Below are 24,706 nucleotides of genomic sequence, written 5' to 3'. Positions count from 1 at the left end.
TCATTTTCCTCATGTCTACTATAATTCTTTAAATTATCGCCATGTATTAACTTTATCACAGCTACGCTCTTCTTAAATCTTTCACTTCATCAACGAGGGTTAACTGGAAGAGAATGCCTGCATGGCGCCATGGCGTTGAGTTCGCCTTTGTACAATATTTTTTGTGCAATAAAGTTTTTTTTTATTGTCTAGATGTGCGGACGAGCTCACAGCCCACCTGGTGTTAAGTTGTTACTGGAACCCATAGACATCAACAACGTAAATACGCCACACACCTTGAGATATAAGTTCTAAGGTCTCAGTATAGTTACAACGGCTGCCCCACCCTTCAAACCGAAACGCATTACTCTTCAGAAATAGGCAATAGAAATAGGCGGTGGTACCTACCCGTGCGGACTCACAAGAGGTCCTACCACCAGTAATTACGCAAATTATAATTTTGCGGGTTTGATTTTTATTATACGTGTTATTCCTTCACCGTGGAAGTCAATCGTGAACAATTGTTAAGTACGTATTTCATTAGGAAAATTGGTACCCGCCTGCGGGATTCGAACACCGTTGCATCGCTATATACGAATGCACCGGACGTCTTATCCTTTAGGCCACGACAACTTCGTATTTTCATTTTTCAATCATTCATATGTTCAGGTAGGTATGTACTATGTACATGTCTATCTTTCCATATATATTTCTTGGGCATATTTTTTAACCTTGGCTTGATAGATTTTATAAATAAGGTGTCGTTAGATACCAAAATAAATTACGAGGGAGGAGAAACGAAATACTTACCTAATATAAGAATTAATTAATAGTTAGTAAATAGCTAATCAGAATACATAACCGTAAAAATTTAATCATACATAAATCCAACAATAAGCTATGTACAATTAATTATTCTTCGAATACGTATAGCCTTTATAAATGCATGTGCATATTAACGATCACTAACTTGTCTATTTAAAGATTGCGATCACATAGGAGCTAGATGCCTACCTAGAAACGGTACGAGTAGTCGCATACTAATAATAAGAAACTTTGAATTTCAGCAAATTAAATTCAGTCAGCGTGCTCCCAAAACTGAGGAACGCATTGTTTTAAATGCAACTAACTTATGCTGCACATTCAAATTGAAACGGGACAAAGTGAGTCCATCGACTCGGCTATACTTTTTTCTTATAGTAAACAAATCGACTGATTTACTGGTGGTGGGACCTCTTGTGAGTCCGCGCGGGTAGGTACCACCACCCTGCCTATTTATGCCGTGAAGCAGTAATGTGTTTCGGTTTGAAGGGTGGGGCAGCCGGTGTAACTATACTTGAGACCTTAGAACTTATATCTCAAGGTGGGTGTCGCATTTACGTTGTTGATGTCTATGGGCTCCAGTAACCACTTAACACCAGGTGGGCTGTGAGCTGGTCCAACCACTAAGCAATAAAAAAAATCGAGGGTAGAAAGGTCTAGACATAGGTATAAAGTTATAGGTATCCTAATCAACCTGAATTCTGTAAATACAAGAGAAGAGTACCTATTCAATGTGAAATGTTTGTGGTTAGCACTAGATATTTCGAATTAGTAATAGCTACTTTGTATCTGATTACGTTTCACGGGCGATGAGTTCCAAAGGACAGGGTGGCAATCGCTCAGTTCAATGCGGCCGCTAAATAAATTCATTAGTTAAATCACCGTCGGCGGCGTTTTATGTCGGTAACATCAAAGGGCCGCCCGTGGTACGGTCAGGGTCGCGCTCGTCTAACTTTTTAGTCAGAAAACTCTGTAAACAAAATAACATGGTGCCTTTGAATGTTTGATCCTCTTTATTATCTGTATACCATTGACTGTATATTTAACTAACAAACGTTCTCTTTGTGATAATTGTAGGAACATAATGTTATATAAAATCCAAGTAAACATGAGCTTCAAAGAATTGACGACTTAAATTGACATTTAAGCAGTCTGCAAAATTACACTATCATAACATTTTATTAGGGTATTGTTCTTTATTGTTTCCATTTTTGTTTAAATATGTTGTCGATAATACTAAAATTTGTTGATCAATATCTATTTTAGCTGTGAGTGGCTAAAGTTAAACATTGAGATCGTTTCTAATGTTTAGATCATTACTTGATGACATGTCAGCTACGGCTTCATTCAATGTTTTTATTTTGCCGGCTTTAACCTCTCACTACAGTCCACTTCTGACCTCCTCCCTCTTGATATACACGAGAGAGAGAGGTATATCACGTGTGTGGTCTTTGATTTGGGAGCTTCGGACTCTTTCGCCAGCTTTCGGTTGCCTTCGTGTCGCAGGACGGCAACATTACGAATCCAACAACCAACAATAATGGCGGCTCGACAAATATTCAGTCCAGTCTACGCATTCGTTCGTAGCGCGAAGTGGCATGATTCAGTGTCGCTCGAGCCGTGCAGCTGGTAACACGCAAGCGCGCTCCGTATTATTTGTAATGAAACTCTGTGTTGTTTTGTGTTCGAATGATTAGTGTTTTGATTTAAAGTGACGTATTCGAGTGTGCAGTGTGTGGTTATGTGGCGGCAAGTGATATGACAGCGTGCGCCGCCAGACGGACTCCGGCCGTCTTCATGAGGATACTGGTGACAAGTTTGGCCCCGAGATCATGGTGGCTCCCAATTCCGAGGCTCCTTCGAATCCTCGGATAGTATCTAGTACACAGGAGAGTCCCTCTGCCGCTGAGGCGCGCCACAGCGCCGATCTCTACATACGCACCAGCTGGATAGACGCTGCCCTAGCACTTTCTGAACTCGAAAAGGTGTTGTGTCAATAAAACTGAATTACTTTGAAATTTTGTGCTGAATTTTACTTGTCATGTTGCACGTGTGATTGTTTTTCTGCGAATACCAATCGCGTTTGAGGAACTATGCAAAGAAACAGCGCCAACTAGTGTCAGTGGTATAAAACCTAAAACGCGCGCATTTTGCATTAAACTGCAAGTTTATGATAGTTTTCTACAATCAAAAGAATTAAGATTACCAAAGATGTTTTTGATCAATGAGTTCCAAATATCTTATTAATTTATCTATTACATTTGAAACTGAACGAATCTATGAGTTTTTATGTTTTTGTGGCTTATAAACAGCCATAAGATTTTTCATTCCAATATTTGTTTTGAAAAATGTAAATATACATTTCTTATACATAATTAGTGATACCACAACCATATACTACATAATTATATGATGCGGACTTATTAAATTATAACTTCTTAAACATGACCGTTTATGCTCTAATTTTTGTTCATTAAAATGTAATTTTTTAAAACCCATACTAATATCACTCACGAGGCGCAAGTTCGTGTTAATCTAAAAAATGTTTTAAAAATACCGAGTGAATTCGGGGAAGGTAGCCCGCTTTCCTAGAAGGATAAGGTCGTCCCTGCGCGACGGTGGTCTTAGTTTTTAAATGAAAAAGCTTGCAAACCACTGTATTTTCTAAGATCACTTCAAAAATACCTGTGTTACAACAATAAAAAAATAACAGATGTCAAAAACAACAATTTATTCAACGGACAGCTGATATTTTAAATATGGCTTCACTGTGTAACATACGAATAAGTGATACCTTAAAATGTAGGAACTTGATCGGTCGAATGCAAGATGAAGCAATTAAGGCGCAGCGGGTACAAGACGAGCAAGGGGCTGCGCACGCGCAGAGCATCGGCGCCGATAGAGACATCAACGCGGACCGCATAAAGCGAATAGAGAATGAATTGATACTTAATAATCAGCTATTCTTGTTATTAAATTATTCTAATTATTAAATTAATAATAAAATTAAAAATATACCCTAACATTAAAGCAAGAAACATATAAGTCGCGGGTTATATGTTTTTTCTTCTAACAATTAACAGTCGTAATATTTTTAATCGATTTTGAGATTAAAAATATTACGACTGAGAATAACAAAAATTTTAAAGTCTTAAGTTGGCAATTTTCAATGGAAAGAAAAATAATATTGTAAACCAATGTAAATTAAACACGATTCATATTAAACAGTAAAAATATCGTACGGTAAATAACAGATTACAAAAAGGAAAAGAATAAACGCTATTCTACGTATTCCTGAATCTGACAAGACCGCACAGAGCTCGCCTCGTGGAATTGAGACATCTTGTGGTTTCCGATCTCGCATCCTTTTCTTGCTCGCTAATCGAGATAATTCTGTCCTTCTCTTTAAGATTTACACTTTGTCTCGTTTCAACCAGTTTTTCCCATATATCTTTTCTCTTCGTCCAAACATTACGCTTGCAGGCGATCGGCAGCTGCACCGGAGACCTATAAATGACTTCACATCTACAATTTTGAAGGCTCTCTTTTTTGGACAGACTGTTTTCTTTTGATCATATAAGTAATGATGGTCTTTTCGAGATTTTCTCAGAAAACTGCCATTTCGACTCTTTATTTATTTATACACCAACATTCTAAACGTGGCACTTCTCAAATTTAAGTAATGAAAAAATTTAAAAAAACTTAGTTTTTAGAATTCGATTTTTTACTGGTGGTAGGACCTCTTGTGAGTCCGCACGGGTGGGTACCACTACCCCGCCTATTTCTGCCGTACAGCAGTAATACGTTTCGGTTTCAAGGGTGGGGCAGCCGTTGTAACTATACTGAGAGACCTTAGAATTTACATCTCAAGGTGGGTGGCGCATTTACGTTTTAAATGTCTATTCGCTCCAGTAACCACTTAACACCAAGTGGGCTGTGAGCTCGTCCACCCATTTAAGGAATAAAAAAATTTTCAACAAAAACGATTAAAAATATAACTTAAGCATTTGAATATACGGATAATCATTAATCGCCGCAACCACAAACATGGGTAGCTAATCGAAGTTGCTTTGTTAAACCGCAAATTATTTTCCTGCTTCTGGTGTCGAATGACTAGGATATTCTGTTACCATCGTGCAGGCCTTTGAGCGCCACCACACGTGGCTATATGTACACGCACGATTACACATTCAACAATTTTACCCTCGATTACTCACCGTCTTCAGTGGCAGATGTCAAGATAGAATCGAATACCTATTTATAAAAAAAACAAAAATACTAAGTTTCGCGATATTGATTTATGAAGCTGATTTTTCGATAATCCGAAAAAAATTATTCACATTACGAAATATAATTAACGTAAACAAATAAAATGTAATTTATTTTATCTTAGTTGCGTCCATCGTGACTGATGATCGTGGTCCTTTGATCATTCTGGCACGAACATTGTCGCCATCGATTCCGGTCCAATGCGTAACTCACAGCATCGTAGATTTTTTGAGTTGGTTCTTCGCCTTGAATTTTTTGTCCCTACCTATTGCTAGCCTGAGGGTTATTCCAGCTACGTGCGAATGGATAGGTGAGCTACGGGCTTAACCAGAGAGAATTTGCTAATACTAGCCCTAGCAAGAGTAGTGCTTCGCAGAGAGCACCCGAAAAACTCAGTTAGTACCTTGGATCTGGTCGGTCCATCGTGGTGGTGCTTTGTTAAGTGACCAATAGCCTTCTGTATTTCCAATGACGGTTAAGATTTATTTTATTTATAACCACATAAATATTTTTATACAGTGTTTGCAAGATCGGATCGGATCGGACGGATCGGTTGGAACCTCTGGGCCTGCGGAGGGACTTCGGTTCCCTCTGTATTTTGTACCGTATGTTCCATGGAGAGTGCTCTGAGGAATTATTCGAGATGATACCGGCATCTCGTTTTTACCATCGCGCCGCCCGCCACCGGAGTAGAGTTCATCCATACTACCTGGAGCCACTACGTTCATCCACAGTGCGTTTCCAGAGGTCTTTTTTGCCACGTACCATCCGGCTATGGAATGAGGAGGGGAGCTCCACGGTGTTTCCCGAGCGCTATGACATGTCCTTCTTCAAATGAGGCTTGTGGAGAGTATAGCGGTAGGCAGCGACTTGGCTCTGCCCCTGTCATTGCTGAAGTCCATGGGCGACGGTAACCACTCACCATCAGGTGGGCCGTATGGTCGTCTGCGTACAAGGGCAAAAAAAAAACATCAGGCCTAAATGGACTACTTCTGAAATATGAAGTATAAACTATATGGGCACCCAAACCTGTTTGTTTGTATAAATGTTAATCCTCGCCTTACTTTCTGAAAATGTTTGATTGATACTTTCTTGATTTTAATAATGAATTAACAAACAGATTTCGGACAATGTTGTTAATACAAAGTGATTTCTCGTCTAAGAAATCTTTAGAAATTATAGTTTCTATATGTACGTACCATCTTCGTGCTTATCTACCGCGAATTAGTCCAGCGCTCAGATTTGAAAAGTCTGACAGCCGTTATACAATAGAACAGTACCTCAAGCACGAAAATCTATCGAATCGGTAATGTAAATGTATCGAGTTCTCGATACGAAAACGGATCATTACATTAGGGTATGGACGGTAGTACTCGATAGCCAGCCTTCGAGATTTACGTTACCGTGTGTCAAAACAATTTTCGTGCTCTCGATTATGAGTTTTTAGTTTCGAATTTCGAGAACGTGACGATGCGATTGCGAAACGAATGTCTTCTTCTATATCTTTCCCTCACTACTGAGGATCGCGACCACATGCGACGTACTTCCAAGTGTTTTTTTTATTTTTTATTGCCTCGATGTGTGGACGAGCTCACAGCCCACCTGGTGTTAAGTGGTTACTGGAACCCAAAGACATCTACAAAGTAAATGCGCCACACGCCTTGAGATAGAAGCTCTAAGGTCTCAGTATAGTTACAACGGCTGCCCCACCCTTCAAACCGAAAAGCATTACTGCTTCACGGCAGAAATAGGCGGGACGGTGGTATCTACCCGTGCTATATGTGCTCGATCATGGACTGAATGATGCAGACTACCACAGAGTGCTTCTCTTGCTAGATCTGACCATCTGGCTGGTGTTCTGCCCACGGCGCGCTTGCCCTCTATGCGACCCGTAATTATGAGTTTTTTTTTTTTTTTTATTGCTTTGATGGGTGGACGAGCTCACAGCCCACCTGGTGTTAAGTGGTTACTGGAGCCCATAGACATCTATAACGTAAATGCGCCACACACCTTGAGATATAGTTCTAAGGTCTCAGTATTGTCACAACGGCTACCCCACCCTTCAAACCGATTCTCTAATTCATGTCTGGGAGACCGCATGATGTGTCCGAAGAAGCTCATAACACGTTCCCGGCAGGTGGAAGTGTGCCTTTTTCGGATGTCTAGCTGCCTTAGAATGGACTCATTTTTTCTCATGGCGAAACGAATATAAGTAAATTAATTATTTTTACGGACGGTAGAGGTCGCTGTTTAAATCCTATAATTTTTTTCTCGATCCTCCTCGCGTCGTTTTCCTCATTACTGAGGGTCGAGACTCCCCCGCTGCATCAGTTTCTCCCATACGACTTCCCTCCATCTGCCGCGATCCTTTGCTTCATGAAGGGCATTATGGAAATTGATGTTCAGAGAAGATCGTACTTGGTCCGACCATCTCGTGGGACTGCGTCCTCTGGGACGTTTGCCATTTTTCTCGATAGCTATACGAATACTTTTTTGATAATCGTTCGAGTTCGCCCCTCTGAAACTCGTGTTTCGAGGTAGCATACTTGTTCTGTGTCTATCGACATCTGTGACAACACAACACTAGATGGACCATGAACTTGTATAAACAAATTACTAATATTATTTTAATTTGTTGCGCTCTGAATTGTGATCTCTTTGTTGGTATAAGCTAATTTAATAATTGAATAAACAAATCTATAGAATAATAAATTAAAGGCGAACTTCCTTGAAACCATGTACTTACTCTGTTTGCTTAGTGCGAGTTTTTAACGGTATCGATAGCGTAAAAGTTAACTCAAATTTCAAATTTGTATGGAGTTGGAACATTTGCCTACGTTTGCCGCTAGGGGCGCTGTTATTTTGAATTAATTTGAGTTAACTTTTACGCTGTCGAGAACGTTAAAAAATTCGCACTAAGCACACCGTACTAGCCAGTCATTCATTTCCACACTTCTCATTCGTGTTAAAATCATATAATTTATGAAACTGTACGGGCAGTCTGAAAACTTGACTAAGTAGGTATTCCGAACGCAATCGAGAAACATACATAGGTGTAATAATATTAAATTACCACTCATTAAAGATAATTGTTGACACTTTAATAGTGTTGAAACATGGATTAATAATTTTAATGACCTCTAGATAATATTTACGGGAATGTTGACCTTTCAAGATAAAATCAGGAGTCGGTAAACCGAATCGGGTGAAACTGCTATTTTACGAAATGCTTTATTTTTAACAACACGCAGCGACAGTTAATTGTTAAGTAATAGTACCTATACATGCTTTACGTAATACCTTTGTCGAAACACTTTGGAATATAATCAAATGTAATAAATCTACACAATATTATAATTAAATTCCTAATTCTAATCGAAGAACAAGCGGTTCGTATCGAATACATTTTAATAGTATAATGGAGGGGGTCACACCCACATTCTATTATATGCAGATATCAGAAACGTTAAAGGTCTACGGATGTCGGAATCAGACAACAGGCGGATGTCAAAGATCGGGGCAATCAAATGTCATGTAATGTGGAACAAGACGCGGATGATGTATCGTTTTATACTTGGTGTAGTGATGTCGGCGGTCTGAAGCTTTGAGACTTCGACTTTTGTTTCAAGGTGAGTCGTGTATTTAGGTACTAATATCACAGGCTCCAATAATAATCTAATATTGGGGTTCATCAACATAAATAAAAAAACGTTCTAGGCAATAGTTCTAATATCTATTAATAAAGGAAGTCGAATAATTCTAGTGTCACTGGCTTTAGACGAGCAATTGAGACGTTTTTATTCCGAGCTTGACCTTAGATAAACATCGCCGCTTCACAATTACCGAATGACTTAGCAACTTAACAAAATAGTATTTTTTCTATGTATGATAAGCATTATTGTAATGACTGGTTATCGCTAAACGAGTGCACTATTCAATATTAAATTGCTTATATTAGAAGGTATAAAAGGTATTTATCGCGGGAAAGGCTCTCGTGAGAACGTCCTGAGCTTAGTTTAATCTCTTATCTACAGGAAACGTAGTCGCCGGCGCCACCGTTGCGCTTACCATAGAAGTTAATCCCACAAATCTTAAAGCAAGTGGTATTATCACTATTGTCTTACAAATTTCGGATTATAATCGACTAAATTCCAATATGGCGGTTTAATAGGTGGCGAATGGTGCAACTCTTGCAAATATGATCTGGCATTACTATTGTACTGGTGGTCCCCAGGTATTCGATATTCGTCTATAGTTAATTAAAATTATCAGTTTGTACACTATTATGATTCTATTGTCAATAATCACAGATTTCGCCAAGACTACTCTTTAGGTAAATATTAATAAAGACAAATAATATTTAATCTATTCTCAATTTGACCACAGACTATAAACAGTAAGAAAAGTTTGACAATAAACAAATAGTCTGCACACGCGTGTGTGACAAATACATGGTAGTGTGTAATAATTTTTTTTATTGATAATGTATTTTTTATGCACAATTTAAAATATATTAACATTCTGCACGCCGATCTGTATTCTCTATAAGTGTGGGAAATTTCATAATCCTCCGTAAGCGCAATTTTCGTAAAAATTGGTACAAAGTTTTTGCTTCACGTATTTAATATATAGATTATGTGAATGAAGATAGTAGATGCAATAGCGATGCGGCCTGCGTGAAGTCGTGTTTGTTGCGTACGCTCCACGTGGGCCGCGCGGATGGTGGCGGGGTGCGGGAGGCGCGGGCGCATTCCGGCCGTGACGTCACGCCCACCCAGAGCGCTCGACATTCACCTCCGCTCGCCCGCGCCCTACCCGATTCTATGACTCGGCCAGTATGTGCCATTATTGTGATACGATTATTTATTTACGCTCGGAACAACTCTGCTTCGACGGCAAGGTCCCGACGGTTCACCGAACTCTTTAAACATAGATCCTTACTTAATTCTGAATTTAAGTTTCATTATCAATAATCTTTGCACGATAAACGTTTGATAAAACAGTATTGTTTAAGTATAATTTAAATTGCAAATTATTTTCCTTTACATTTCTCGATTTGAAAATGCAATCCCAAGTACATCTTATCGGGAACTAGGAAATGCCGGAAACAATTATTCATTTCTTCACAAAAACATTACATGCGCTATATAGAATATTTTGTTTTAAATACAAGCATTCCTGTATCGGAACACGGAATCCCTGACTCGGAAACCTAGCTCGAACTGTGAACTATTTGAGAGCAGGCAAAATAACAATTCCAAAATAAACCTTCATTTCTACGCATCAATTAAACGCATGATTATTAGTTCTCTAAATATATGTTAAGGTTAAACCAAACAAAGTTGTCTGTCAACATGGACTCGGGTCGTTGAGATATTTACATTACGATGTTTATTATGTATATGGCAGTTCGTTTGTTTGTTTGTGTAATATAATGGGTAGCAACTACTTTTTGAAAAAATTATAATCTGTACGAATAAAAAACAATGTTGTCGACCACTATCTCTTCGCTGCTGTCGTAAGAGACGACTAAGAGATTCTTTTATACTGCCATAGCCAACTAGAATACTGCTGTTAGGCCGTATTGTAAGCCCAAACGGGTGAGTGCTACCAGCCTGCCCGTTTTTGCCGCTATTCAGTCATGCGTTGCGGTCCAAAGGGTAGAACAGCCATTATACAACACAATTATGACCCCAAGCTTCAAGGCATTATTACCTTGATGTCTATGGACCCCGCGATCCGTGACCACTTAACAGTTCGCTCACCGATCTACTCAATAAAAACATTTCTGTAACCTACATATCCCTAGAACATGTTAACATTTTTCATTTATGTATATTTATAAATAACAAATTATAAAAGAAAAAGTCTGTTCTAAAATACTTTTCAGAAAATGAAGGACCACCAGTAGTTTCGTAAAAATAAATATACTGGTTTTATGACTTTCTTTCAATCGTCACTATTCATAATCATAAATAATATTAATGTAGGTGTTTTAAGAATAGATAGTTTATCTGTTTGTTGGTGGTGATAAAATCTAAGAATAAACTGGAAGATACTTATTGGAAGAGAAAAGAAAGAAAGAAAGAGAAAGAAAGAGACAAGAAAGACTATCGGACTTTGTGTTTTGTTCCGTATGTTCGACGAGGAGTGCCGTAAGAAATTGCTTGAAATCCCGTGAAATGATTTTTGTCATCGTACCGCTCACCGATGATGCATAGTTCATCCGTATTGCATTTTAAGGCATCATTATTGCCGTATACCAGAGCCTGATTCACCGTATTTTCGGTTTATAATATGTCCTTCTTCAAAGAGACTTAAAAAGAGTCTGCGGCTCGCCTATTCCGTTGCTAACGACCATGACCGACCCTAACACTTACAATCAGTCCGGCCGTAAGCGCGTCTGCCTTCGAGGCCGATAAAAAGATACACGAGATTAACGCATTATTAATCTTAAAACAAGATACGTATTATTTTTTTCTCGAGAAAAATCAAGTGGGGTCAAAATTAATCAGAAGCTTCATGTCCGAAGTCCACTCGAAATTATCGAACAAACTCGAAGCGATAGAAAAACAAAGCGCTAGAGAAAAGAGCCGTATATCAATGATCGCTTAATCGGTGCATCGAACACGAGACGTCGATTGAGTTATTATTATGCAATTAGTAATCGCTTGAAGAGATTCGAGTGTGTCGGCTGATCTGTAGGTTCCCTGGCGCCACGGGTACCCGGTCCGATCGCCGTCCGCGCCGACCTCGCCGACGCCTCTCATTAATCACAATCAGCTCTGGAATTATTTAGACGTTAAAAACGGTTCCAACTTATTGTCTTACGCCAAACGATCTCATAATCTTTTGAAATCTGCTCTTTGTTTGTCTAGTGTCGCGTCTTTTTCGTTCATATTACTTTAAACAGGGATTTATTTGCGATTTCTATTTAACGTCACCTAATTATTTAAACGTGACTTTTGCCTCTCGATTTTATTAACAGGGCCGGTTTATGTTTGAGGAAGTTTTTTTCAATTGCACTTGATGGGTGGACGAACTCAAGACCCACTTGGTATAAAGCGATTATCGAAGCCCATAGTAAACGCCGCCACCCACCTTAAACGTGAAGTCAAATTCATATACCATCTGACCCAAAGTGTACTTAAAATTTTTGATCAAATTGGGCCGTGATATATTTTAAACTGGAGGTTAAGTGGCTTAGCCACTGTCCCGATCAGTGTAAACAAACAAAACAGGCAAGACTGTTTCTTGATTTGACGAAATTTAATTTTTGCAAGCACAGTTCCTCAACGACGATTGTATAAAATTAAAATAAACTCCTTTTCCGAAATGATTTTCGTTATAATTATTCCTGTGAAATAATCACATGTTTTTTTTTTTAAGTTTCGATTCAAACTCAAGGAATTACAAACAGAATCATATCAATGCTGTTTTTCAGGGTAACATCGAAGGTGGAAGGACGTCGCTTTGGATCCGAGCCTGGCTACAGGAACAGCTCTTTATACTAGGCTGCTTTTTGCAAGGAGACGCGGGGAAAGTGCTGTTTGTTGCAATATTGGTGCTCTCGACTTTCTGTGTTGGACTAAAATCGGCACAGATACACTCGAGGGTCGACCAGCTCTGGGTTCAAGGTACGTGTGAGCTCTTTATCAACTACGTTAAATCAAAGAAGCGTAGGAACCATCACGACATTTGTGACACAGTGTGCATTTCTTAGACTACCAATGCACCGGTAACGAGCTCGTCTGTGAAGCCGCTTCCGTCTCGGCTCGACGTGAGCAGAATGTCACTCAGACTACACAGCGTGCCGCGATGTGTTACTGCCCTTATATTTACGTTAAATTGAATTTTAAATTCGTTAATCAGCAGTCCGTAGGCGCGCCCGCGTCCGGTGCGATACTCGTTTGACTTAAATTGTATTTCAATGTCTTTGCCTTTTGCGTTGATGCAACTCTTTATTTCCATGTAAATATGGTAAATTAATATTAATGCGACACCGGTTTGTGGTAATTGCGTCTCTTTAGCCGCGGTTAGTTTTGCGTAATGAAAGTTGTTTTGTATTATAATATTTTAAACATCAAAACATTTGTCGGTGAAGTACAATCAATCACAATTGGCTTAGTCAAAATTACTAAGTATAAATTAAACAGTGTAACGTTAGACTGATGAATGTACGCCTAGGTAATTTTAGAAAGTGTCTTCATGCGTTGCAACAAAGTTGCATTGAAATATCAAACCTTATTCGTGTGCTATTGGAATTCGATTGATTGTTATCGATCGATATGCCATTCACGTTCTGTTCAGATTTGTTATTCCCGCAGAACAAGCGCAATGAAATTTACATTTCGTATAAAGATGGATTACAATGTTACATCATGTTACTGGATGTACGTTTTGTCTTTATTAAAGACTAGCGGCCCGCTCCGGCACCGCTCGGTTCCTTAACAAAAATTGCAACGATATTTGACGTTTTATTTTTTTAAATAAAAGAACACTTATTGCGGCATAACTATAATAGCTAGACATATGCTGTCCCGACACTTTTTGTAAACAATTATGTGTTCTACAAAGTCATAGTACATTATTTTATTCTATCATGAATAGTTTTCGCAGGGCACGCGATGTAAAGAATATTTTAGGTAATTTTTTACACCTTTGAATACATTATTAGAGTTTTAGTAAGGAACCTTAATTTTATTTCAAAAAAGATTATAGCCTATGTCACTCAACAGATTTTTTCAAATCGGTTCAGTAGTTTCGGAGCCAATTCAATACAAACAAACAAACAAATCTTTCCTCTTTATAATATCTTTATTAAAGACTAGCGACCCGCCCTCGCTTCGCTTCGGAAACATTAAAACACTCATGTAACAAAAAAAAAAAAATTATTATAAAAAGTAGCCTATGTTCATCAGGGACAATGTCGGCTTCTAATGGAAAAAGAATTTTTCAAATCGGTCCAGTAGTTTCGGAGCCTAAATCTTTCCTCTTTATAATATTAGTATAGAAAAGTATAGAAAATGTCTATGGCATTAAGTCCGCCTTTATACTTTCTAGTATTACGCCGCTATTGTCAGCCCTGGTTATTGACAAAGCTTACTTTGAATTAACCTATTGTTATTAAATATTAATAGTAATTAGAGCAATACTATTAACTTATTACTGGTCTTATTGCTAGTTTGTACCTGATTTTGTGAGGTAATGTAAACTTTCCCTTTCACAGATTGGTTGGCGAAAGTTCTGTTTCAAATTCCATTTAATTTAACACACAGCTCCGAAACGTAATGATGGTAGGGCGTATTATGAACCCGCACGTATAGGTACCACACAATTCTGCTTATTTCTGCGGCGAAGCAGTTATTCGATCCGGTTTGAAGGGTCGAACTTTTTATTTATTGCTTAGATGGGCATACGAGCTCACAGCCCACCTGGTGTTAAGTGGTTACTGGAGCCCATAGACATCTACGACGCGAACGCACCACCGTTCTTGAGATATCAGTTCTAAGGTCTCAGTATACTTATAGTTACAACGGCTGCCCCGCCCTTCAAACCGAAACGCATTACTGCTATTGTTGATACACTACGAGACTTCGATATTGTGTCAAGATGAGTGACAGCAGTCGCGACGCTGTCTTTGGGTTCCGAAAACCGTTTCAGGCCACGTGGGTCAAGGGATCATTGACCCGTCTACGTAAAAACAAAATTATACGAATACTGTTTAAGGACTGGCACATGATGTGTTCAGGGGTGCCGGTGGCCATATAGACCCGTGCGTACACTGCTCTAGCTAGCATTCCCGATCCCGCGGACCGAATGCTAAACAGTCGACGTCGCTCTAAGCACGTCATTTCAGTCCCTCCCGATCCACTAACGGTGCTTTCAGGTATCTCAAGCACCGGTCATTGTTCTCGTCGAACCCGTCGTTTGCTAGGAAGGGCTCGACGAGTAAATTAACCCACAGACTCTGATTCTGCGAAGCACTGCTCTTGGTAGGATTATTATTAGCAACGTTGTCAGGTTTGAGCCCCGTGAGCTCACCTACTTGTTAGGGTTACGCTGATATAGCCTCTCAAGGATATCAGATTAAATAGGAAAAACAAAAAAAACTAGCTATCACCCGTTTGCCATATAACGTCACACAGTTTAGGTGGGCAGCGGTTTGGCTCTGCCCCTGGCATTGCTGAAGTCCATGGGCGCCGGTAACCACTTACCATCAGGTGGGCCGTATGCTCGTCTGCGTACATGGGCCATAAAAAACACATTTCATGTTAAATTTAACATTCCTTGTTGTTGTTCGCTTCACTAGCCTCAGGAGATACTAACATCATTGTCACTCTCGGTCAAAATTAAATATGTTCTTATCTAGATTACGTATGTTTTCGATAAAAATAAAACAGGAAACCGTAAAACTTGACCATTGACTTTTCAACATTTGTTTATTATGCTTTTAATTCCCGAAAAAAAAAACGAAAAATGGAGCTGTAACTGTGCTTTATTGTTTATCAAACAATATACATTTACATATTTAAAATTGTAATTTATCATACTATGATGGGTTGTCTTAATATCAGTAGAAGGTACTTACGTAAATATAATAGGTGAATGGCAGCAATCACTTTTATGATAGCAGCGATAACCACTTACCATCAAACGGGCCGCGAATCGAATTTTCTTATGAAACGCATATATGTCTAAATCACAAGGGAGGTTTTTATGGAGAACGACACTCGATTTAGCACGTTGTAAAATCAATTTAATTGATGTTTGACACACCATGACGTCATAAAAGGGCGGAAGCTATCAGGGAAGTTGATAAGTGTGCAACATCCGTTGTGTCTCCGCGGAATACTGAACTCAATAATCTGTGTCGGCTGCATACGAACGATATGAACTTTATCCAGTCGCATTAAAGTCGAAAATAGGTAGAGCTTATTTTTTGATGACTTAATAAACTGCATAAGGCAGGAGTTGCAGTTTTTGTACAACTGCATTAAATTTTGCATCTCTAACATATGTAGTTTCCTTGGGTGATTAAGACCGAATCATTTATAGTGTCCGATGTTTCGAGTATCACACAGAAACAGAATTGTTTTTGACCAAAAACTTTTTTTATTTTTATGATTGAATGATTACTGGTGGCCCGTAGGCCTTTCCAGTTTCACCAGGACAGGTGGGCGAGCAAAGGCTCAGCGAGGAGGGGTGGGATTTGCTAACAGCTACCCGAGCGCCTCCGAAGGAGCAAAAACTAAAATGTATGTATAAATGAGAATTTAAACAGTGAATTTATTTTATGTACTGATATGACAAAGATGGCAACCATAGTCTGTTGGTTGAATTCCCGGCCCTCAAACTAAAACGAATTAATTTAACCAGAACAAAAATCACACAAAAATAAATGTACCTTACATTTATAATGTTTATTTTTATTCAGAGAAGTTAAAGCCGCGGTAAAGGAGATGTATGGAAATAGTAGTGCAAGGTAGAGGGGGAAGAGGTCGACCGAAGAAGACATGGATGGAGTGTGTGAATGACGATATGAGAGAGAGAGGAGTGAGTGTTGAGATGACGGCTGATAGAAGAGAATGGAAGAGAAAAATTAGCTGTGCCGACCCCACATAGTGGGATAAGGTGGAGAAAAAGAAGAAGAGAAGTTAAAGCCGCGGGAAGCAGAATTTAAATGATTTGTCATCAGAAAATGGGTTATGCTCCTTTTTTTCCATTACACTTTCTCCCTCTCTGTTATTAAGAGTATATGGGCCCAAGTATAAAGATTTGAGAAAAACGACCTTAAATTTAAAAAAAAACTGAATTATATTTACAACTTTATAGTTAATTTTAATAGAACCTTAAATTCCAAAAAGAACTCAATTATATTTACGACTTTACAGTTACATAATTTTAATAAAATAACATTTCTCATGGAACATCAAATAAAACCTTTTTATTAAAGAAACCATTTTAATAATACAGAGCTTCTTTTCTGACGAGAGTTCCCAGAAAGCACCTTTTTTCGTTTTATTTATGAAAAATTAGCACGTGACTGCATTTGAACCACTCAGGCAAGTGATCCAAATATAAATAGATAAATGATTAAAAAACTTTTATGCGAAATCCTCAAAAATGTAGAGGACGATATAAAATTTATCATCGCACTGGCGATGTGCACCGTCAACAGTGACACGACCCACTGCTGGGAGCAAAACTTTATCTCCAACACGATTATATACTCGATACGGGACACTTAGGTACTTACTTCTGTACAATATATCATTTAAGACCGTCAGTGCAAAAGTGGCCGAAACCACAATTTTTCATATTCGCGCTTATATATTGCAATTTATTTAAAACATAATAAATTTTGATGCAAAACCGGCCTGTCCCTAGTCTCACCCATAGAGAATACATGGCTTTGTAAACATTATTTTTACGCGTATTGTTTTTGCCTACGAAGCAGTTTAAAAGTAAATTCCGACGACATTATCTCCATACTAACTATGATAAGCTTAGGACACTTTTGCGCTAACTGCCTCATGTAACATATAACGATTACCATTCCACTATTTTTTTGGTAAAATCGTGTTGCTTTTTTTCCCTACCTAATCGTTGGTAGCCTAAGGGGCTATTCCAACTTCACGCGGACCGGTGGGTAGCCTCACGGGCTAGTAAGAGCAGTGCTTTGCTGAATCTACTACCGGATCGGAATCGCGACCCACTGAGAAGATCCGGTGAGATACTTAGTGGGTAGCGTGTTGCTACTGAGAAACAATAAGTAAAAACCAGACTAATTAAAAATATGTATATAAATTTAATAAGTACTTGTCATGGGTCCGAATTCAATTATTATTAAAACTATCATTTAATATTTTAATTTATTTTAATAAATTACGCCATCTATGGCGTCTAATAATTAGAACATTTTTTCACGTCAAGCTGTATAAATCGATTTGAATTAATGTATGACCATATAAAACCTTTGGTTAGTTCCGCGATTCATTTGGCCCCGAATGACGTCACATGTTAGGTTGCGTTAGGTCGAGTTACGTAACGTTTGCGCGGCAACTTTCTCGAAGTTTGAACTCATTTCTCAAAGTAGGTTTTTTTTATAAATTATCTAATTACATTATAAACTAGCGACCCGCCCTCGCTTCGCTTCAGAAACATTAAATTTTATTATTGATAAATGAGTACCGCTATTTTACCCGCGGTTATTGTCGTACCGCGGGTGAAGCTGCGGGGCGAAGCTAGTTTAAAAAAAGAAACCTAAGTTACTCCTTATATCATCAGCTACCTATCAGTGAAAGTCCCGTCAAAATCGGTCCAGCCGTTCCAGAGATTCGCCGGAACAAACAGACAGACAGAGAGACAGAGAGACAAAAATTGTAAAAAATGTTATTTTGGTGTATGTACCGTATATATATTCATATGCATGTAGTAAAAAGAGGCTATTTCAATACTTCAAACAGACACACCAATTTTATTTATATGTATAGATTAGTTCCACTTGGTTATAGACACATCATTATGAGAACGAATCTCGCTAAATCTGCCCACTGACGAAGAAAGATAAAGGGTTTTCGAGCGGTTTTATGTACACTGTTTAACACTTTATCACTTCCTACATTTAAGCCTTTTGAAGATGCTCGAAGAATCTTAGCTACTATGGCAGATGTTATTGCAATACAATTGTAACGTCGACCTCACGTCTCAAGGTTAAGGCAGCGGAATTCACATTATGCCGTCTATAGACTCCGGACACTCAATGAAAACAATGAAAATAATCCACCGTTCATGCATAAACAGACAGGGTTTTTTTTTAGTTTTACTCAAAACAGTTTCTTGGTTTTCTTAATAAGCCGTAAACAATACATTCATGAGAACGTCAATTCGCTTAATGAAAATCAACGCCGACCAGAACTAAAACAAAAATGAGTCAAGTTACGTGCTCTCCTGTCAGATCTAACTACCGAATGGACCGCGATCTCCTCTGTCTGTATGCCGTTAAAAAAAAACAACTCTTCTCGGCTACTGTACAATAACAAACACTTCGGAACGACCTCACAAAAGTCATCGGGGCAGAGCTCTGCCTAAACAATGCCCAGAGTCCCAGCGTCGTCTAACAACTTAATTAGGTGACCCACGGCCGCCCATAAATATACCCACGTGAAATTACGACCAATAAAACAAAACAAAAAAACTATAACATTTCTATTCAGTTCCAAAAAAACGAGGAATCTGATTGTCCGCTCGGCTTTGTGTGGAGAAGTCTCGCTGTGAGCCGAACTGTTTCGATCCTTGGCCTTTTATGGGGGACCTCTGCAATCGTTAAGTTGTTCCTATAGCCGCATTCAGGTGTAGGTTTGTTGAGGTCAAGGAACACTGGCGTTCGACTATATAACTTAACTAAGTTTCAGCTCAGTGGATATAGGATTATTTGCGGAACATTAAAGGAATGGTAATGTTCGAAACAAATAGGTATTCATAGGAATCCTTTTAGTAAAATAACATTTGCGTCCTTATTAAAGACTTAAACGCGTATTAGACATTATATGCACAATAACATGTATTATAAGCATTTATTCAATGTCAATGTGTTCGTCGATATGTATATGTATATGTGTTTTGTAACACCAAATTTAATTCACAACATACAGAACCTCAACTTTCATACAGAACCTCGCGAAATTTGGTTTATTTTAAAACTTAATATATAAATTTACTTTTTTTTTCTACCTATTCTAGTAACCTCGAGGGGTTATTTTAGATTCACCGAACTAGTAGATGAGCTCACGGAGCTCAAACCAGGAGTGTTGCTAACACTGGCCCTAGCAAGAGCAGTGCTTCGCAGTATCTACCACCGGATCGGAAACGCGACCCACTGAGTATATAAATTTATATTTACTGTTCAATACATACAATTTTAATAAATATGATATTTTGTATTATTGGAATGAAGTTCCTTACGGCTGGCTTGGAGGAGATAGGGATTTTGCTGCGCGACCGAACTGAAAAAAATGTGATAGTAAAAACCGTAAGAAAAAGTCCGTGGAATAAGGTCTTGTTTTCCGCACAGCGATATTTCACCGCGCGATTTTTTTCTCGTAATTCTTTTTTTTTTTTTTTTATATGGAACTTTGTTCCTATCCGGTGTCCCACGACACCACACATCTTTTTTTAATTTTGTATGTAAACACTATTCAGAAGCAAGTAGCTTATCATATTGATACGACAAAAAATAATTCCGAACAGGCCTCGCTTTGTATACAAAACCGGCCTAAACTAGATCGGGGTCGTGAGTGTAAGTCAACACAATGCTCCGTATTATGCAATAAGTGTGTTTCCTGTTTTTAATTAAGCATATTATTGCATATGAAACGTCAAGTGTCAATAAATTAAAATAAAAAACAATTATGTGGTGTCGTGGGACACCAGGTAGGAACGAAGTTCCTTCGGCTAATGTAGAATCGACACAAATTGCAAAAAAAATCGTGCTCAATTTTTTGTAGGTTTTCTTAATTTTTCTCTTAAATTTTGCTGATTAGTTTTTATTTAAGTACAAGAAAGTATTTAGGAAATTCAGTATTTTAGGAAATAATAAATTACTTAAAATAAAAAAACATCGTAATTCAAATTATCAACTAAAATAACAAAATATGTCTCTTTATTTTTGTTTGACAACATAAAATTACATAGAAATAGAAAAATAGAAATAATAATAGAAAGAGAATGGATGAGAGAACGAAAAGAAAGAGGGAGAAAGAGAAAGGTATTATACACTACTCGCTTGTGTATGCGACTGTCGCGCCTGCGCACGTCTCATTTAACGGTTTTATTCACGCACTTTATTCCACGCACTTTTTTCCACGGATTTTTTCTTACGGTTTTACTATCACATTTTTTTCAGTTCGGTCGCGCAGCAAAATCCCTATCCCCTCCAAGCCTGCCGTAAGGAACTTCGTTCCAATTATTTTTGGAAACGTATTTTAGCTGTAAAAAGCGCAAACAATATTTAAAAGGATGGGATGAGGAAGAAGAGGTAGTGTGAAAATCTCGTTATCTCTCATGCACGCCTGCACCTATAGACAGTGACGTCATGGACCACCTGTGCATCTTTGTGTTAAACTGCCCTCGCGATATCAAAGTTTTCTAAATTAGGAAAATCTGAACGGATTTTAATTGTCTTAATTGCTTTTGGCATAGACAATGTAATTTTTGGAAATATACAAAATCAACATCCCTAATTATACGTATCGTTCTTAATGAAACATATTTGAATAATAGTAATTTAAATCGAGAATATGATTTGACTTATGCAATAGTTTAAATTCTGAATTCGAATGTAATACTATTTACGAGATCTGTGTTTAATAGGTTACTATAGGCCATATTCCTCGGTGACCGCAAAGGACGCGGCTTGTTTATTCCGCCATCCATCTGTTGTCTACGCTCCGGCTAATTTGCATAGAGGAGAGGCGGCTCGCGGGGCGCGGGGTAAAGACCACACGGGCCGACCACGGCGGCGCGCGTGTGGCCACAACCACATGCGCGAGCGCACGTATCCCCCCTCCCCCAGCCGTCTTCTCACCCCCGCCTATGTCATTCATTGCGATTGTCCGTACTGATCGCTCGCTACCATCCAGTAGAAATATTGTCATTATTGAAACACGCATCCTGAATGCAGTCCGAATGTTCGCTTCGCAATGGATCCCCATGACGTGACGTGTAGATACCATACGTTCGGTCATTATTGCGCATTGTACTGTCAGAATAACAGATCGTTACGTTGATTTATAGTACGAACGATAGTAATTTTGTTTGTATAGATAAGGCGGTGTATGAATAAAGACGCCGCCGGAGACTGTGATAGCGCGAGTGTAAAAGGAATGCTCGAGCAGAAAGCCGCGATAACCTCGCGTGACCTTGCCGTGGATCTCGCGACCGCCGCCCGCCCTGCAACGAAACGTTTCGATTTGGGTATGAGAATAGCCTTCTCAGACACGCACATGGTCTAACTTTACAATCGATTTATCGCTTGTTTGACATTCGTTTGTTTCCTGACAAAATAACGGACTTTGTTTTGGCGTGTGTGGCGTCAACAACCCGGCACTTAAATCCTGCGTGGATAGTGGATACGTCGACGAGTGCTGCCGTCGTAAATCGCGCCCACGGCTCTGGTAGGTGTTAAAATAGAGGCGCCCTGTGCGGGCCCGCCGTGTTCGAATCCGATCCACTTGGTTTATGATAATCCCCAATATCCGGCACGAGGGCCAGCCCGCTTAGTCTGGATAGTATTAAAATGGACCATTTGATACTTAATTCGGAATAGAAACGTAGCTTTGTAGTATATTGTACTTTAAATAAGTTTTGAGAATAAAATTTTGCTTACTGTGAACACTAATTTTAATAGAATTTACTAAATTAAAAAAGTGTGGTAGTTATTGTAGACAGGCTATTACCAAGTTACTACAACAACTACTACTGCTACTTACTAGAAATAAATGGCTTACTTTAAACTAGTTCGCCCATTAGTCGAAATTAGATGATTCATTTTATACTTTCTCTTTTATTTTCTAATTATCATTTTTTCTTGTAACATTCTACGTTAATTTCCAAAAAAAAGCCATATTGCTAACACGAAATCAAATACCCCAAAAAAAAAACAATTGATTGACCAACAGAAGAGAATATGATACGTAACAGTTTTGTCTTTCCCTATTCACCACATATAGACAATAACCAAATAAAAGGATACATACAAAAAATATAAAAAAAAACGAGTTGCTGGGCCGTTTTTGCCAAACATTTAATGTTCTTCAGTCAGGTAGTATCTACTGGAGTGATCTTGCAACATCATCATTTCCAGCGTCGGTCGCACAAAAACTCTTGGCACGTTTCGTCAATTTTTTTTCACACTCGTCTTGTAATTTTTAATGCGTATCAAACTAATTTACATACAAAGTGTTCTGCGAAACGGTTTCAGTATTATCATTAGTATTAAACAACCTTGTGAGAGCGTGCTTAATTACAAATGGTTTAGGTATGTTGTTTTCTTAGATGAGTCGACTATTATCAAAGCCGACAATGTGACTTTTGGACAATTATTGGTAAATCAGAAAAACGAATTATTGACTTTGTATTCCATTGGCAGTCACAAAACTCTTCTGAACGACATCTTAGATAAATAACAGGTTAACTATTAACCTTTATTTAATGCAGGTTTTGAACCGTATTCTTTGAAAGAGACGATTATATTCAAATCAATCTGTATTGACATATCAATAACATTTTTTTTCCAAATTCACAGATTGCCACCTTTGATAATAGACGACTCAGATTTGAATTCTCTTTGAAGATAATATAAAAAAGGAATAAATTTACTATTAATCATCAAGTGTGATGTATTTGACATTTACAAAGTCACACAAAACACTAATTATAAATTATACATTTAATCTACATCGGCTATTATCGACTACCCTCTATATAAGTTTATTATACATTTTTATATCGTTTATGCAAATTGTTTCACCAAAACTAGATTATAGTACTTGTATCAAGTAGTTAGTAGTATAGGAATAGTAACATTGTGTTTTTTTTGCATTGCCTGTCAGCTCTCCAAATGATCCAAAGAAACAAAACACTGTTTAGGCCAGAATCATTTACACTGTTCGTTTTAGGGTTGACAGTAGTTTGTATACCCATAACGTCTCATAACATTTTATCAAATAAAGACCCTTTTTATTTGTTGCCTGGTTGTTGACCGCAGTAACCCCAATACCCTGTTCTTTTGACCTCGGGGCGGATCGGATGCTTCGGTGAGAGTGCAGGTTAGTCGTTTAGTAGGTAAAGCCCTAGATTACCCTAAATGACCCTTGGGCCGCTCTCAATATCTGCGGACCGTCAAGACCCACATACCACGTCCCCCAAACGTAGAAACTTCACGCATGATGCTCGGCCCCCTGTCCGAAAACTGTAGATACTTTATATAAACACATTCTACGTAACTAACTATTGACTTATGGAACAAATTCATGTAAAAAATATTATTCTTTAAACATTCGTTTATTTTTCATTCCTCTTGAAGTTGAAATTTGAATTATTGCGGTTGACCCTTCAAGCCTATAGCACAAAACGACCTGACATCGGTTACATACATAACATTCCCTGTTTCATTTTATTACATGATAATATTTCTTCACAATGACATGCACGTGTTAGTTTCAAACTCAGAAAATATTAAGTACATAGTTATTTAGAAAAGACGGTACCTACCGAGGATTTGAGCTTTGGCAATGTCGCATCACTCGATACGTGTTTTACTGGTGGTAGGACCTCTTGTGAGTCCGCGCGGGTAGGTACCACTACCCTGCCTATTTCTGCCGTAAAGCAGTAATGCGTTTCGGTTTGAAGGGCGGAGCAGCCGTTGTAACTATACTTGAGACCTTAGAACTTATATCTCAAGGTGGGTGGCGCATTTACGTCGTAGATGTCTATGGGCTCCAGTAACCATTTAACACCAGGTGGGCTGTGAGCTCGTCCAACCATTAAATTATTTAAAAAAAAATTGTACACCGGGATTCTCACACGTTAGGCCACGGAATATGACGCTATCGATATGTTTAAGCAAGTTTAT

At 38.4% G+C, this 24,706-nt stretch overlaps 1 protein-coding gene across 1 annotated transcript in view; it reads left to right on the top strand.

The window, feature by feature from the left end:
* The first annotated feature begins 2,227 nt into the window (after positions 1-2,227).
* The window catches only part of ptc (protein patched), a 44,675-nt gene continuing 22,196 nt past the window's right edge, over positions 2,228-24,706 (top strand). The window contains exons 1-2 of the mRNA XM_089727815.1: positions 2,228-2,786; positions 12,515-12,707. Of these exons, the coding sequence (XP_089583941.1) occupies positions 2,634-2,786; positions 12,515-12,707 (346 nt within the window). The 5' untranslated portion in view covers positions 2,228-2,633. The remainder of the gene's footprint in view (positions 2,787-12,514; positions 12,708-24,706) is intronic.

This window comes from Bombyx mandarina, chromosome 05 (genome assembly GCF_030267445.1).
Source record: "Bombyx mandarina strain Sakado chromosome 05, ASM3026744v2".
In the NCBI taxonomy this organism is placed as follows: Eukaryota; Metazoa; Arthropoda; class Insecta; order Lepidoptera; family Bombycidae; genus Bombyx; species Bombyx mandarina.
Note: the sequence above shows the minus strand (reverse complement) of the source record. Positions and strands in the feature narration are given on the sequence as shown.